Source organism: Danio rerio, chromosome 8 (genome assembly GCF_049306965.1).
Source record: "Danio rerio strain Tuebingen ecotype United States chromosome 8, GRCz12tu, whole genome shotgun sequence".
In the NCBI taxonomy this organism is placed as follows: Eukaryota; Metazoa; Chordata; class Actinopteri; order Cypriniformes; family Danionidae; genus Danio; species Danio rerio.
Genome location: NC_133183.1, coordinates 42,940,063 through 42,955,840, shown reverse-complemented (window position 1 = coordinate 42,955,840; position 15,778 = coordinate 42,940,063). Strand labels below are relative to the sequence as shown.

At 32.6% G+C, this 15,778-nt stretch overlaps 1 protein-coding gene across 10 annotated transcripts in view; it reads left to right on the top strand.

Moving 5' to 3' along the window:
• Positions 1 to 1,552: 1,552 nt before the first annotated feature.
• Positions 1,553 to 15,778, top strand: part of slc15a4 (solute carrier family 15 member 4) — a 163,327-nt gene continuing 149,101 nt past the window's right edge. For 9 of the 10 annotated variants that reach the window (XR_012383625.1, XR_012383628.1, XR_012383631.1 and 6 more), the window contains exons 1-3: positions 1,573 to 1,734; positions 1,984 to 2,607; positions 11,805 to 12,097. Coding sequence is in view for 1 of the 10 variants with exons in the window: in NM_001320529.1 (NP_001307458.1) it covers positions 2,035 to 2,607; positions 11,805 to 12,097 (866 nt within the window). In the remaining 9 variants the exon portion in view is untranslated. 10 annotated transcript variants of the gene reach the window in all.

The window sequence follows — 15,778 nt, the reverse complement described above, 5'->3', positions numbered from 1 at the left end:
CAGTAGTTCTAAGTAACAACATGCATAACTCATCTATATGTTTAATAGTTCTGAAGTCAGTTCCCATGAGAGAGAGGAGCTGTGAAAGAGGGACATGCTGACTTTCACACAGTGTTATCATGCCACAGCAAATTGCCACTGGCACTTCCTTATAGTACAGACCGTTTGAAATTGAGTTCATGAATTTCATACATTTTAATGGGTCGGAATGAGAAAGGAGGGCTAAAGTTGAGAATGTTTTATTCACCTCTTGATCCTTCCAAATCTGTCAGCTACATAAAACAGAGGAGCTCTTGGAAGGCTTGTGCCCGTGTGTGATCTGACATGATTGACACTCAAACACTTTTTCTAAAGTTAATTTATGAGTTCAACAGTTCATTTTTCATAAGAATAATTTAAAATGAACTGGGTCAGCACAACCTTAATGACTAATAAGGAAATTGCAGAGCCATGCATTTTTAATGCAAAAATTATTATTTTTAGAATGTCTTTTGCTGAGTATTATAACATTAACAGGCAAATAGAATAAATACTTTATAATATGAATTTATAGATACATGCTGATGTGCAACAACGATAAAAGAAAACAAACAAACATAGGAGTAAAAAAACAGATTTTTAAATAATAATAAGACAATTTAATCTATAAGCTATTTAATATCAGATAGCTAACATTTTGTTGTGTAAATAATTTTACTCTCTAATTATTTTTTTATATTATAGGCTATTAAATAAATTATATAGCTTGTATGTTGCATTATTTATAATTTCTTTTTTGTTTAGTCTAGCTTTTGAAAACTGTTGTTTAGAAAATGTTGTGTTTATGTCAAGATTTATTATTTTTCATGTTATTATTCATTCATTCATTTTCTTTTCGCCTTAGTCCCTTTATTAATCTGGGGTCGCCACAGCGGAATGAACCACCAACTTATCCAGCATATGTTTTATGCAGCCGAAGCCTTTCCAGCTGCAACCCATCAGTAGGAAATTCACATTATTATTTATGTCAGTATATCAAACAGTTTTATAGATATTTTAGGCGTATGAAAATGAATCACATTAAGGCATATTTAGGCATTTGAAAAATAATTTAGTTTCAAAATATTTATAAGTGTTGATGATGCTTAGGCTGATACAACTATATATTATATATATTATTCAAACGTAGGCTACAATTATGTATCCAATAATGTGCAGCATAAACTACTTACTCAGCATTACAAAAACTTGATATGATAAGAGTGTTATTCTCTCTAATATTCTCGATTTCTTCTGTTTTTAGATGCATATGAAAGCATTTTATAAAAAGGGGAAGTGTATGTGCAGAATTGACTGGCTGCAAAACCAGCCAATCGAATAAACTTCTTTTTCTCATTTATCCAATCAGCACTGGCTTTTGGCTCGCTGTCAGGTTGATTTACGACGGAATCTTCACTTTGTATATAAATGGATCAACCTGATACTCCACACAAGACTCGCTAGAGTCCCGCTCAGATGGTATTGAGATCTGCTGAATGCGCTGCGGGCGCGTCACTTTGACGCTTATGAGTGAACCGGGTGTCACGCGGTAGTATTGTGACTGGCTGTTTACTCTCAGAGCAGACAGCTAAACTTCATATCGCCAGGCTTTTATGATTTTTAAGGTACCATCTGTTTTATAAAATGTATCCGGAGACATAAGCACGTCGCGGGCTGAGCAGCTAAATGTGGTGCAGTGCTGAGTGTTCAACAACGGTATGTTTACGCAAATATTTTGTTAGCATGTTTACTAACTAAACTATGGAAGTTGCTGACAACATGCCATGGACTGTCATTGCCTTGTGGTTGTTTAAAATATCTCATAAAGTTATTAATTTCAGTAACCGAAATACATGAGAACCCTGTCGTGATTTGTTTCCCGAATTTCCCTTATTGCGTCAGAGTGTTTAGTTTGTTAGCTATCACGTGCTGTTAAAATAATCGCTTTTTTGTTGTGTTGTTTAGGTTTGGATTTTGGGCAGCTGACCTCCTCTTGAGAAACAAGAATATCAAAGCATGGCTGGCAGAGATATAAACGAGAGCTCTCCTCTTTTGGAAAACTCAGTGACTTCAACCAGATCAGAGTCAGTGTTCAATGGCAGGAGACTGGCATGTGCTGCCATCCTGCTGGCAGAGTCTTTGGAAAGAATGGCCTTCTATGGCATCACCTCAAACCTGGTGCTCTTCCTCAACAGCAGCCCCTTCTATTGGGAGGGCACTTTGGCCAGCCAGGGTCCCTTGATCTTCATGGGAGTCACTTATTTAATATCTCCATTTGGTGGCTGGCTGGCAGATGCGTACCTTGGCAAATTCTTAACCATAGCCTTGAGTTTGGGCCTTTACTTGCTCGGGATGCTGCTTTTCCCTTTTGTGGCCAGTGATAATACTAGGAACTATCTGTGTGGAGAGGAGATGGCATTTCCAGTGCAGCCAGCGGAGTGTTTTCCTGAAAATGGGACAGTCCCTGCTAATGTGACCTGCGTCAATCGGCCGTCGTACTGCAGGCCTGCGATCTACAGTGGTCTGGTGCTGGTGGCCCTTGGAGTGGGAGCTGTCAAATCAAATATCACTCCATTCGGGGCAGATCAGGTAATGCAGGGGTGTAAGAGTTGAATTTTGGGGGCCCTCAGAGGGCAGCAACGGAGTCTTAGTGGGTCTGTTGAAAAGTTCGAGAACATATTAGTAAAATAATGTAATAATAGAAAGCAGATTAGACTAATAGTATGGAAAAAAATGGTATGATTAAATAAAGAAAACAAACTTATATTGGCAAGAAAAACATAATATATTTAACAGTGTATTCAAAATTGTTATCAAAATTGAAAATTGACACACAAGGTGTATCTAGAATTGATTTGAGACTCATTTCATAACTATTTTTTATGTCAGATAAACTGTCCTCCAATCATTTATGCACAAAAACTCAAGTGGTTTCATGATAATTCAATAAAAAAGGTTCAGTTTATATAAAAAAACTATATAAATATATTATTTATATAAAAATTATCTATAATAAATGCATAATATTTTAAAGTTGGATGCATGTCTTGAAATGATAAAATTAATAATAATAATAATAATAATAGTAACAATCTATAAGATTTTTATTAATTAACATGTTTAATTATGCAAAATCATTCTTCAATGTAATCATAACAGGAGTAAAAAAGTTTTTGTGAAAAAAAAATCCAACTTTTTTCTTAGGGTTACCAACAGTTTTATTAAACTCCTAAGACATTTCAAGAAATGTCTTGATCACAATTAACTGGACATGTTTTTTTGTTTTTTGTTTCACAATTTTTTTTTTTAAATGTACCCAAAGATGCATTTAAAATAATATAAATCACTTAAATAAACTAAATTTAAATAAATGCATACAAATAAAAATTATTGTATAGACCATTTTCTGGGATGTAAACAAAAACTGTGGTCTTAACATATATATTTAATTTCTGTAGCTTTCGAGAATCCAAAAAGAGCCACATATTGATAAACAATGAATAAATGTTATGACAGCTGTTTTAACATTAAGTTATGATTGAATTGTCTTTTGTTACAGTTATGAAATAGTTTGATAACAAGCAGGAAATGTTAATGGACGAATGACATGATCACATTTAAATTGTCTATAGGTTGCTACTTAGGCCAAAGTGTTAAAATGTGCACCAGGATGGTCATATTCTGAGGTGTGTATGTGTGTGTTCTATAAAATATTGAAACTCCTGAGGGACTAAACAGAAATCACTACAAATGGAGAGATGTCTAAACTTTGAGTAGGTTTAGATCTCAGGGGCACAACCTGGGATTGATTCTCAAAGCAATATATTCGACAATGTCTGGTTTTTATGAAACTCTAAATGATATTATTAAGACCTTTGACATGTTTGCTGGTGTTTGTTCAATAACATTCCTTCAGAAGCTTTAAGATAACCCTTCCTGGTTCTGTCTGTGGAAGTTGATGCTTTTGTAGTTTTAGAGAGTTTGTGGTGTATTGCCTTTCTTGAGATTTTTAAGGATCAGGTGTTGTTTTCTGTGCTTTTTTAGAGCAGTTTAAAAAATGTATTGGTTGGTCAGATCTATACAAATACATCAGGGCTGATGGTTATATATAGATAAACATATAAAGATGCAGGAAGTATCTTGCTGTAAAAGTCATGTTGATAATCTACACTTTATTTAAAGGAGGATGTTGGGCATTGTAATTTTTTATTTGGCCCACCACCCCATCTGAGAATGGTGGAGAGGGTTGATGTTTTTTTTTATTTTTATTTTTTTAAATACTGAGCTACAAAAAAGCAAACTGAAATTAAATGTTTCAATTAAATGTAAACGAATCCGACTTAAAAATGTAAATACTGTCACTCAACGGATAGAGGTCTGCAGGAGACATGGGCGAGCAAATCAATGCAAAAACTAGTGTAATTTCTTTCTATTATAAACAATGTTTTGTTTTTAATGTAATAAGATCATTAAAAATGTAAAAACTTATACTGTCTTGGTTAAGAAAGCAATGTTTTTTAATTATTGTTTATATTATTAAACAAATCAGGAAATTACCCATGGCAACCATATTTAGCTTTGGCCCACTAGCCTTAATAAAGTTGGTTTTTGGCCCTTCATAAGAAAATTTTGGGTACCCTTGAAGTCATACAAACAAAAAGGATTTTGTGTACAAAAATAAGAGATATGTATTTAAATATTTAGATAGATAGATAGATAGATAGATAGATAGATAGATAGATAGATAGATAGTCATTAATATGTTATGATGTCATAGTTTTGAAATTATATATGATATGATAGATTTTTTTAAGCTTCGGTCTCCTATTTCTTATGCTTTATAATTAAAATAATTACTTAATAATTAAAGGCCTTAAAAAGTATTAAACAATTCTTCAATACTATTTTACAAGGTATTAAATTATTTATTATTTTAGTTTAGTTGTTTGCTACAGTTTGCCTGGATTTAATCTCCAAATATTGAAGTGCTGTGTAGTTTACGAAATCAATAAAATCCTGCTAGATTTGACTTTATGCTGCATTGTTTTCTGCAGTAACCAAGGCAACACCGTTATTCCAGCTGTTCTGTAGGCGCCACCTGTTGGAAGAGAGTTAACTACATGTAGTCCTTTGTGTGTAGCATCTTTAAACGTTAAATCACTTAAGATTGTTCAGCCTGTGCTTGTTCTTCATTCCCACCCTTCTGAATTAAATCGCATTGGTGAGTTGTCCCAAGCTAAGACTCTTTAATTATGCTTTTTTATTTAGTAAATATACCTTTTGTTAAAATGTTGCCAATGTTACCGGTTGAAATCTAAAGGGGCTATACGCTTAAAATGTATGGAAGAGTCTTGAAAATGTCTTGGGTATTGAAATTAACTCTATGCTGTACTGTATATCCCCTCATAGAGAAAAAAAAAATACATATAGATTCTTGTAAAATAGGAGTGAATAAATGAATTTTAAGTTTTTTTATTTTACTCAACATTATCATTTGTTTTAGCATACTACATACAAATGTGGGTCAATTGCTGGACCTTTTAACTGTTTCCTTTACCAACTGAGACCACATCTGACAGTCATGGAAAAAAAGCTTTGCAATATTTCAGTTAAAAAAGCTATACTTAGAAATATGATTTTATTTTTTTCACATTTTTTTTTGCCAAAGTTGTCCTTAACTATTGAACAACAGCCATTCTTGTCCTAACTTTGTAAGACATTTTTCATTCACTTTATATGTTGACTGCTGTATATAAAATCACTATTATAAATGTAATTTGCAACAAACACCAAAATGAGATGTCTCATCTCTAAATACTAAATTGAATTACATTTTATCTAACATATAGAGTAGATTTACACATTTGGTTTCTTATTTTGAAGAATGCTTGAGTTACAAATGACAAAATCAAAATGTTTTTTTTTTTGGAAGCAGAACGGAAGCTTTTTATTTACAGACTTTAATGGAATTGAACAACACCTCTAGACACTTTCACTTCACTTATTTAAAATGGAAATGAACATACCACACATTTCTGAGGTACTTTGAGTCTGATTTGGCCTTGTGGGCTGCAAAATGTCTCATGTCACAAGATCGAAATTATTAGGCCTTTTGTTGAAGTGGCTTCGGTGTTCACTGCCAAGGTCTGTTTCTTAGAGTCAGTTAAAACTCAACTGATACCTGAAAGTTTAATTCGGTATAGAGGCTAGGAGAAATTCAATTAGTATACACTCTCACTATAACATCCAATCAGTTCTTATTATGCAAAACCGTTTTACAATTCATTTCTTCAATTTATGTCAAATTTCACACTTTTACTTGACCTCTTAATGACTTGGGGCTCTGTACAGTAGTATACATAGGGGATGTCCCTGTTATAAGTGAACCATAATTAAGGAAATAATCTGCTGAAGTGTGTGACTAATTACAGAACCTCCTATGATGATTAACAATAACCTTCCGCACTGCTTTTGTTAACCATGGCATTAACACACAAAATGAAAGTAACAAAAATGTAGGAAGCAAAACTGACATCTGCTTTAGATGGCTTAACAGTTTGCTTCACTATTTAATTATTATTATTTTTTTTTTCCCCCTGTTATCTAGTCTACTAGATTATTTGACAGGCTTAAGTTGTTATCAAAAACCAATGGGTTATTTTGCAAGACTAGCATTTAAATGGGGATGACTTGGATAAGGCAGGGTTGGCTTCTGTTGATGGCTGTCTCATCGTATGATCGTCATGTGATTTTTAGATTCAATAAAGAGCTGAATTGCAGGCTGCACCATCTGGGTGTTATTGTGGGCATCAATCACATTTAAACATAGAGGAACTGAGCAATTTTCTTACAATATATGAGCCGTTTTTCTAAAACTAGTGGTCATCTGTCTTATGATTGTTTTTGAGCTACAGTATTCATATACTTGAGAACAAACGCTTATGCACACAAGCTTGTAAATGCAATTAAATTCCAAACTATAGTTTAATTAAAGTAAGAATGTGGGTGTTGATTGTTCACGTGCTTAGTGATGGTACTTTGTAGCTAAATTAGCTAGGAAGATGGTGTTTTTCATGATGTGAATTATGTTAGTTCACTTCAATATTACATGTTTGCCATCATTCAGTTACCCTCAATTTATTTTCCAGGCCATACGACTTTTGTTCATCTTCAAAGCAATGAAAGAAACTCATAATACACTGGTTCTTCAAAACATCCATTAAGAGTTTAGAAAATAAATCCTATTTAAATTCTTGTGAAGACAATTCTTGTGTTTTATATGATGAAATTTTTTTTTAATTGAGCTTTTATTACCATGTATGAGCACTGACTAAAAATAGAGTTTAATTATAACTGTGTGGCATGCAAGATAGGGCTGGGCCAATAAACAATATTATTTTGAATTGCAATAAAATTTAAAGTTAGGCCCATAAATATTGGGACACAATTATAACAATTTTGCCTCTATACACCAACACAATGGATTTGCAATGAAATTGTTACTTTATCTGCTTTAACTGCAGACTGTCAGCTTTAATTTGAGGGTATTTACATCCAAATTAGGTGAACAGTGTAGAAATTACAACAGTTTGCAAATGTGCCTCCCACTTGTTAAGGGACCAAAAGTAATTAGACAGAATAATAATCATAAATCAAACTTTCAGTTTTTAATATTTGGGTGCAAATCATGCAGTAAATTACAGCCTGAAGCCTGGAACACAAAAACATCAGCAGACGCTGGGTTACATTCCTGGTGGTGCTCTGCCAGGCCTTGTTCTTGGGCCATTTTCCCTTTAGTTTTGTCTTCAGCATGCTGGATCGGATTGACTTGTCAGGGGATTGACATGGTCATTGTATAACATTTCACTTCTTTCTGTTCAAAAGCTCTTGTTGCTTTTACAGTATGCTTTGAGTCATTCCCATACACCTAGAGAGTGTTCTTAAGCTGGCCAACTGTTTGTGGAGGTTGTTTACGTCCACCACAGTTGTTTTTCATGGTCTTCCGGGTCTTTTGGTGTTGCTAAGCTAAATGGTAGGGGATGGCTGATGTGAAACTGACGTTTCGACACAGTGTCAAGATCCCGAAGTGCAAGTGTTTATAGTGGTGTTGTTTAGATAGGATATAGCTGCTGATAAGTCATCAATTTAGCATAATTTTTGTAACACTGTTAAACAATAATTAATATTTTCACAGTACTGTGATGGTTGGTTTTAGGTTTTGGGTATACGTTAATAAAATACAATGGGAATTTTAATTAATAATATAAATAATTCTTGTTAACTTCTGGCCACAACTGTATCTGATATAGCAACAACCTTGTTTTATGACCAAAACAAGACATATTTATTCAAAAAGTGTTTATTCGGATGTCTGACCAATGTTGAAACAAAACGATACAAGAACAAAGCATTTCAATCTTGATATTAAAGCATTTCAAAATTGCTGCATCAGCCTGGATTCAGACAGACTGTTCCCGTGTGGTAGTCAGGAACCCTAACCGCTTCACTAAATCACTTGAAGGTTCTATCCTGTGTGATTATCCCTAGTGGGGTTTAATACCTCGGTTTGCTGAACTGTTCTTTGCTAAAACTGTTCCAGTGCAATATATAAAAATGACCACTAGGTGACTTTCGAAGCGTTTCGAAGCTTCGACATGTTTGCTTCGACTGTTTCAGTGTTTTTATGAGCCTCGCTTCACCCACCACTACTCACTGGTGCATTCTTTCTTTTTAAGAATGTACCCAAACTGTTGTTTTTGCTATCTCTCTGATGGGTTTGTTTTGTTTTTTCAGCCTAATGATGGCTTGCTTTTCTGATAGTGACAGCTCTTTGGATCTTATGTTGAGAGTTGAGAGCAACAGATTCCAAATGTAAATAGCACACTTGAAATGAACTCTGGACCTTCTATCTGTTCTTTGTAATTGGGATAATGAGGGGATAACACACACTTGGCCATGGATCAGCTTAGAAGCCAATTACTTTTGGATCCTTAACAAGTTGGAGGCACATATGTAAACTGTTGTAATTCGTACAGCGTTCACCTAATTTTGATGTAAATATCCTCAAATTAAAGCTGACAGTCTGCAGTTAAAGCAGTTAATTTCATTTTAAATCCATTGTGTTGGTGTATAGAGTCAAATATGTTAGAATTGTGTCAATTTCCCAATATTTATGGACCTAACTGTGTGTCAAAAACGATGATAAACTCTGGACATTTTTACTCTATTGTTCCTAAGAGCAAATCACACAGCAGAAATGTGCAATAGTTTATAATTGTGTTGATATTAGAGATTTACCAAATGTTTTGTCGCTGAAAATTATTGGTCGAAAATAGGTCAAACTGCGTCACCCAGTATTGATTAGCATGCTTGTTTCACTTTCCCGCCAGCACTATTCACCTTCCAGCATAGTTAGGATACTCTTTTAAAATTGGAAGCATTAAAAACGAGTATAGAAATGTATATATTGTTATCTTTCAATATAAAAAATAATAATTGAGATTACATTTTTGCCATATCGCCCAGCCCTTAAGCTTTAAAATAATGGTCCAGTAGTTAATGCATTAAATAACATCAAAAAACACTGAAAAATACTAGGGATGCTCAGATTGATCAGCCGATACTCACATTTTATGACTCAGTCAGTACTCGTTAATCTGGCCGATCACATGAACCAGTCGCAGATTTACAAGCCAAGGAAGATGCATTCTAATTTTTAGTTCAAGTATGTACTCCCAACTTTTTCTTGATTGAGGCACGCTGAATTATTCTTCCATCATATGCAATGTTTCCAATTTGCATTGTTAGTAAATTTTCTGACCAAATTTTTATATTTTTTTCTGTAAAGCTGCTTTTGACCATGGCGTGTCCACACTAATTGTTTATAAATGACATGTTTAAAGGATTATATGCAACATCCTTTATTTATTCTCTTAGGAAAGAAGAGATCTCCACTTATAGCAGACTTTGAGAGAAAATGTGCTTTATGCAATTCTGTATCGGCTGATCACCATGCCAAGTAATCATTACTCTGTATCTGCTTTTAATATCCCTAAAAACAAGTTTAATACATTCATTCATTTTCTTTTCGGCCTAGTCCCTTATTTAATCAGGGGTCGCCACAGCGAAAGGAACAGCCAACTTATCCAGCATATGTTTTACACAGTGGATACCTGGAGCACGCAGAGAAAACTTATGTGAACACGGGGAGAACATGCAAAATCCACACAGAAATGCCAACTGACCAAGCCTGGGCTCAAACCAGCAACCTTTTTGCAGTGAGGTTATTGTGCTACCCACTGCACCACTGTGATGCCCACATTTAATACAGTATTTAATAAACTTTGTTATAATTAGTAAATGAAAATAAAGTCGTTCATTGTTCATGTAAACTCGTAGTACATTATTGTTAATAATGCTGTAGTAAATGTAAACTTTGAAAAATGCTGTACAAGTTTTGTTCATTTTATTTATTATTAGTAAATAAATTAACTTAAGGCATTAACTAATAAAGCAACTTATAAAAATATAACTTTTTTTTTTTTTAAAGTGTGACTGACAAACCTCGTTTTGTTCTTGCTAAAGCTCAAACATGTGGTGTGACTTAACTGGCAAGGATATCTGAACTTCTGTTACCAAATTCTTAACCAAAGCTTAAATTAAATGTTACCTTAAACAAGTTTAAGTTAAATGTGTCTTTTTGGAAGACAGCAAACAGCTTAATTCTTATTTACTGACCACTTTATGAACGTTTTAACATTTTGAATGAATAATCTATCTTTAAAGGGAGGTTCATAAATCTGTAAGAATATTTTAAAATGTGTTCGGAAGGTAAGCAATAATTTCATGGGTTCAGAAAAAACATGAATTTTAGTAATTTATGGCTGAATAATAATAATAATAAAAAAGAAAATTTCACACTTTTTTATTTTAAGGTACAGTTCACACTATTAACAAACCATTAAGACTTTTAGCTTAATAAACTAATTATTATCTGTTTGTTAATAGTAAGGTAGTAGTTGGGTTTAGGTTTTGAGTAGGATTAGTGACGTAAATTTAGATCATAAGAACTAATACGCAGTTAATATCTAATTAGTAGGTAATAAGTAAGCCCACGGAATATGCACGCAAAGAAAACCACAGATTTTCAGACCATCATTAAGTCTATTTGTTGACTTGTGTAGATGTATGTATTCATTTTTTTTTATCAATTTCAGTAATATTATTGACTAATATGAAAATGTTCAATTGATTTATTTTCAATACAGTTTGTAAAGTAATATTTTCTGTCTTTTATAAGATATAATAAATGAGATAATTGCTTTGTTTGCCAAATAAGGGCATCTAATTGGATTTGCATTGTAAACATTAAACAAAATGTATTATTTTTTATTCCATATATTAGTTATGATACTGCCAAAATCATTCCGCAAAAAATTTGATGATTTTCTTTCTTTTTTTTTTTTTTTTTCGAAATTCTGCCTAGAAATAACAAAAAATGTCTGCAGATTCTATCTGGCCCTTCTAAATGATGTAAATTATTACTGAAACCAAAGTGTAACCAAATGTCTTGGTCTTGTGGTGTACTGGCTTTGCAGTGTTATTGCTCTCTTTGTTTGACATAAACCACTTTCGGTGTGTTGTTATGGAATTTAAACTGATAAAAAGAGAGTTTTTTTTTTAAAGGGAGTTTTAGCTGTTGCGACAAAACAATAAAGAGAATAAATAAAATAAATAAATGTATGATTAGAAATCCACTAATTTTCTTTTTATTTATGTTCTTACAGGTGAAGGATCGAGGTCCTGAAGCAACGCGGCGGTTCTTTAACTGGTTCTACTGGTGCATTAATCTTGGAGCGATCTTCTCTCTGGGTGGTATAGCTTACATCCAGCAGAACATTAGCTTCTCTATAGGCTACATCATCCCTGCCGTCTGCCTTGGGGTGTCCCTCATCATCTTTTTTCTGGGCAAAGCGGTTTTCATAACCAAACCTGCAGATGGCAGTGCCTTCAGCGACATGTTTCGGATCCTGGGCTCAGCCCTCTGTGGACGTGGACCGAAAGAACCCAGTCTGCTGAGGTGAGAGCAACATTTATTCACTTATTAAAGGATCAGTTCACCAAAAAAAATGTAATTCTGTTATTAATTACTCAACCTCATGTTGTTCCAATCCCCTGAGACCTGAAGATATTTTAGATGAAATCTGAATTGATAAATTGGGTCTAATTAATAAAATATGTGTAGAATCTTTTCTAAAAGTGAACATACACCAGAATATATTTTCATTTATTTATTTATGGATGTGGCTGATATGATTATTTAAAGTGGTTCAATTTAATCAGTATTTAAGTTAATGTTAAGAGTTGTAGATCACAACTTTTACCACCTGTTCTGTGTGTATGCCATGTTTATAAATGAGACCGCAGAAAAGGAACTTCATGGAACTGGAATTCCATGTGACTTTGGTTTAACTGAAAACATATGGAGTTCCAAAAACTTTTTAGACTTCAACTTTTACTTTGTCTACTTAGTTATTTTTACTTTTTAACTTTGGCGCATAAAAAAGTTTTCTTTTTTGGTGCTTTGTTTGATTACTGTTGAACCACTGAATTCACATGGAATGATTTGATAATGTTTTTGGTTCCTATTCTGGACTTTGAACCTCTCGGGACACTTGCTGTCTGTGGAGGATGAGGGAGCTCTCGATTCCATTTAAAATAAATTAATTTGTGTTCCAAAGATGAACTAATGTCTCAGGGGATTGAAACGATATGAGAGTGAATAACTGATAAAATGATTAAAATGTTTGTGTGGACTTGAGCTGTGTTCACACTGAGTGCCTCGCAGTGGCAAAGTGACAAGCGACCATTCATTACAGTGGAGAACGAGTGACTTACAGCAACCTCTGTTTATGTAAGCAAAAGCAAATGTTGGCGACCAGGTGGGTGTGTGGAATGATGCCACAAAGTTGAGAATCCTTTAACTTTATGCAAATAAACAGCGACTTTCTTGAGCAACAGCCAATACGAGGATCTGTAGAACTCACGTGATCCTCTCTCAGCGCTTACAGAGACTGGTTGTTTTCTCTATGCTGTAGACCTACACAGACCTACGTTTGCAGGAAATAAATATCTGGAATAACAGAGAACACTTTTTTTATTGATCATCTTTGTAATTAGGCATTTTATGTACTGATTCCACTTATATTTAGTGTTTTCTCTGAACAATATTTACTTTCAGTGGCATGTAAACACTATAAACGTTACCTAAACAACCCCAATGTGGAAACACCTACTATCGACTTCAATCGCCACTCAGAGCGACAGGCAGCTACAAAGTCACTGCTAGTGTGAATGAGGCGTAACACTTTAGGGAAGTGATTATCAATACTGACCTGGTTTATGTTTTGCACACTTCTGGATTTATAGTGAAATTTATATTTTTTTTGGCTTTTTTTTTGCACTTCCTATTTAACAAAGAACCATCTTAACACTAGTGCAGCAAACTAAAGATTGAACATTTTCTACATATTCAGAATTGTAAGATATTTCATTCAGCAGGGTGTTCGTTGGGTCTTAAAAAGTCTTAGAAAATGTCAAAAACAAACTTTTATGGTAGATCTTAAAAAGTCTTAATGTAATTGAAATATTGACTTTTAGGTCTGAAATCATTTTAAATGTGTTAAGTTTTCTACATTTATGTAAATCCTTATAACTCCATTCAATAAAATAATTTAATTATCTTCCTTGGAATAAAATAAAAAGTTTTCAGTGTTTTTATAGACCATAAGTGGTGAGGAAAGTGACCTGGGCAGGCTTTTTGTTGTGCATACATTTAGTTGTGTTTTCCTTTTTAAAGATTTTCTTTTCTTTTTTTTTAAAGAAAAGCAATATTGATTTTTTTTTAATGTACATTTAAATCAAGGGGTTTGCTTGTTTCATTATTTAAAATATGGAACTAAGAAATAAATTATATATGGTTTTCACCCAAATATGGAAACCGTTTCTGGGTTTTTTTGTGTATGCAAGTATTTTAAATTACTTTAGAAATACCTAAATGCATCTGTCAATGTTTTCAAACTATTCTATTTGATTTACCAAAGTCAGACAAGTGGAATTTTTACATCTGTCACATCCATAACAGAGAGATTTCACATCCTTAACGACACTTGAATGTGAAAATATTAAATAAAATAAAACCAATCATTTTTGTTTTACAGAGAGCCAACTCATATCCTTTTGATTAGGATTGTTTCTATTGGGTTGTGCAGTTAAATTCACAGAATGTCTACCAAGTATGTTGTAGACTGTAGACTGTAAACCCATGTTTATTTTCCACATTTAAAATACAAAACATGTTTACAGATTGATATTTTTTGCTCTCATAACTATGTGGTTAGTAGTTTTTGAAAATATAAACAGAAGTTTCAATATTATGTTAACATAAACTTTCTCTGTGAATTTAAGTTTTACGATTTTACTGCAAATGTCACATCCATAACGCTGGAATTGCTCATATATTTATTTATTTATTTATTTATTTGTTTGATTATTTATTTATTTATTTGTTTGATTATTTATTTATTTATTTATTTGTTTGTTTGTTCATTTATTTTTATTTATAAATTTTTTTTCAGATGGGGCTAATTAAAATATTTAGCGACTATACCAACAGGGACATTTAGAAAAAAAAAGAATGCTTAGCCTTTATATATATATATATATATATATATATATATATATATATATATATATATATATATATATATATATATATATATATATATGTATATGTGTGTGTGTGTGTGTGTGTGTGTATATGTATGTGTATATATATATATATATATATATATATATATATATATTTATATATATATATATATAGATATATATATATATGTGTGTGTGTGTGTGTATATATATATATATATATATATATATATATATATATATATATATATATATATATATATATATATATATTTATATATATGTTTTTTATTTAAGTATTTTTTCGTAAGTTGCAAAATGTAGTACTGCAAAATTTTCAAAACTGTGTCTAAATGTTTTCAAACAATTATATGTGATTTAACAAAGTCACACAAGTGCCCACAATTTTCCTTATAATTACAAAAATGTAAAATAAAATAAAAAGTCATGTTTGTTCTTTAGTAAGTCAACTCTTATCCTTTTGATGAGCATTATTTCCTTTTGGTTGTGCATTTGAATTCGCATGTTGTGTACTGTAAACTCACAGACTTATTGATCACATCCATAACGCATGTTTATTTTCTTTATTAAAAATATAAAAAATGTCTACAGATTTATATTTTTTTTCTGATGCCTTAACTCTGTGGTTTGTTGTTTTGGAAACTACAAACAGATGTTTCAATATAATGTATATTTGGTTTGTGAGTTTATGTTTGAAGCTTGAACTGCAAATGTCACATTCATAATGCTAGAGTTGCTCATATGTTTATCTTGACTCAGGCCTTACTATTTAATATGGTTTGTTAGTGTGTGAAGCTGTACATTTATGAGGCTTTTTTCAAGCTTTCACATGACTCTATTAGTGTGTGATGTTATCCCTCACCTACCTTTTGATCCAGCTCTCCTGTCTGTCTCACACGCAGTGCTATTCATCGTGTCTCTGTGGTATAACTTACTGTCAAGTGCTGTACCCTTTCTTTAAACCAAAGAAGAACTCTTTATAAAAACCTGACATTAGAATCTTGGAATTAGAGGTAACAAGTCAAAATCC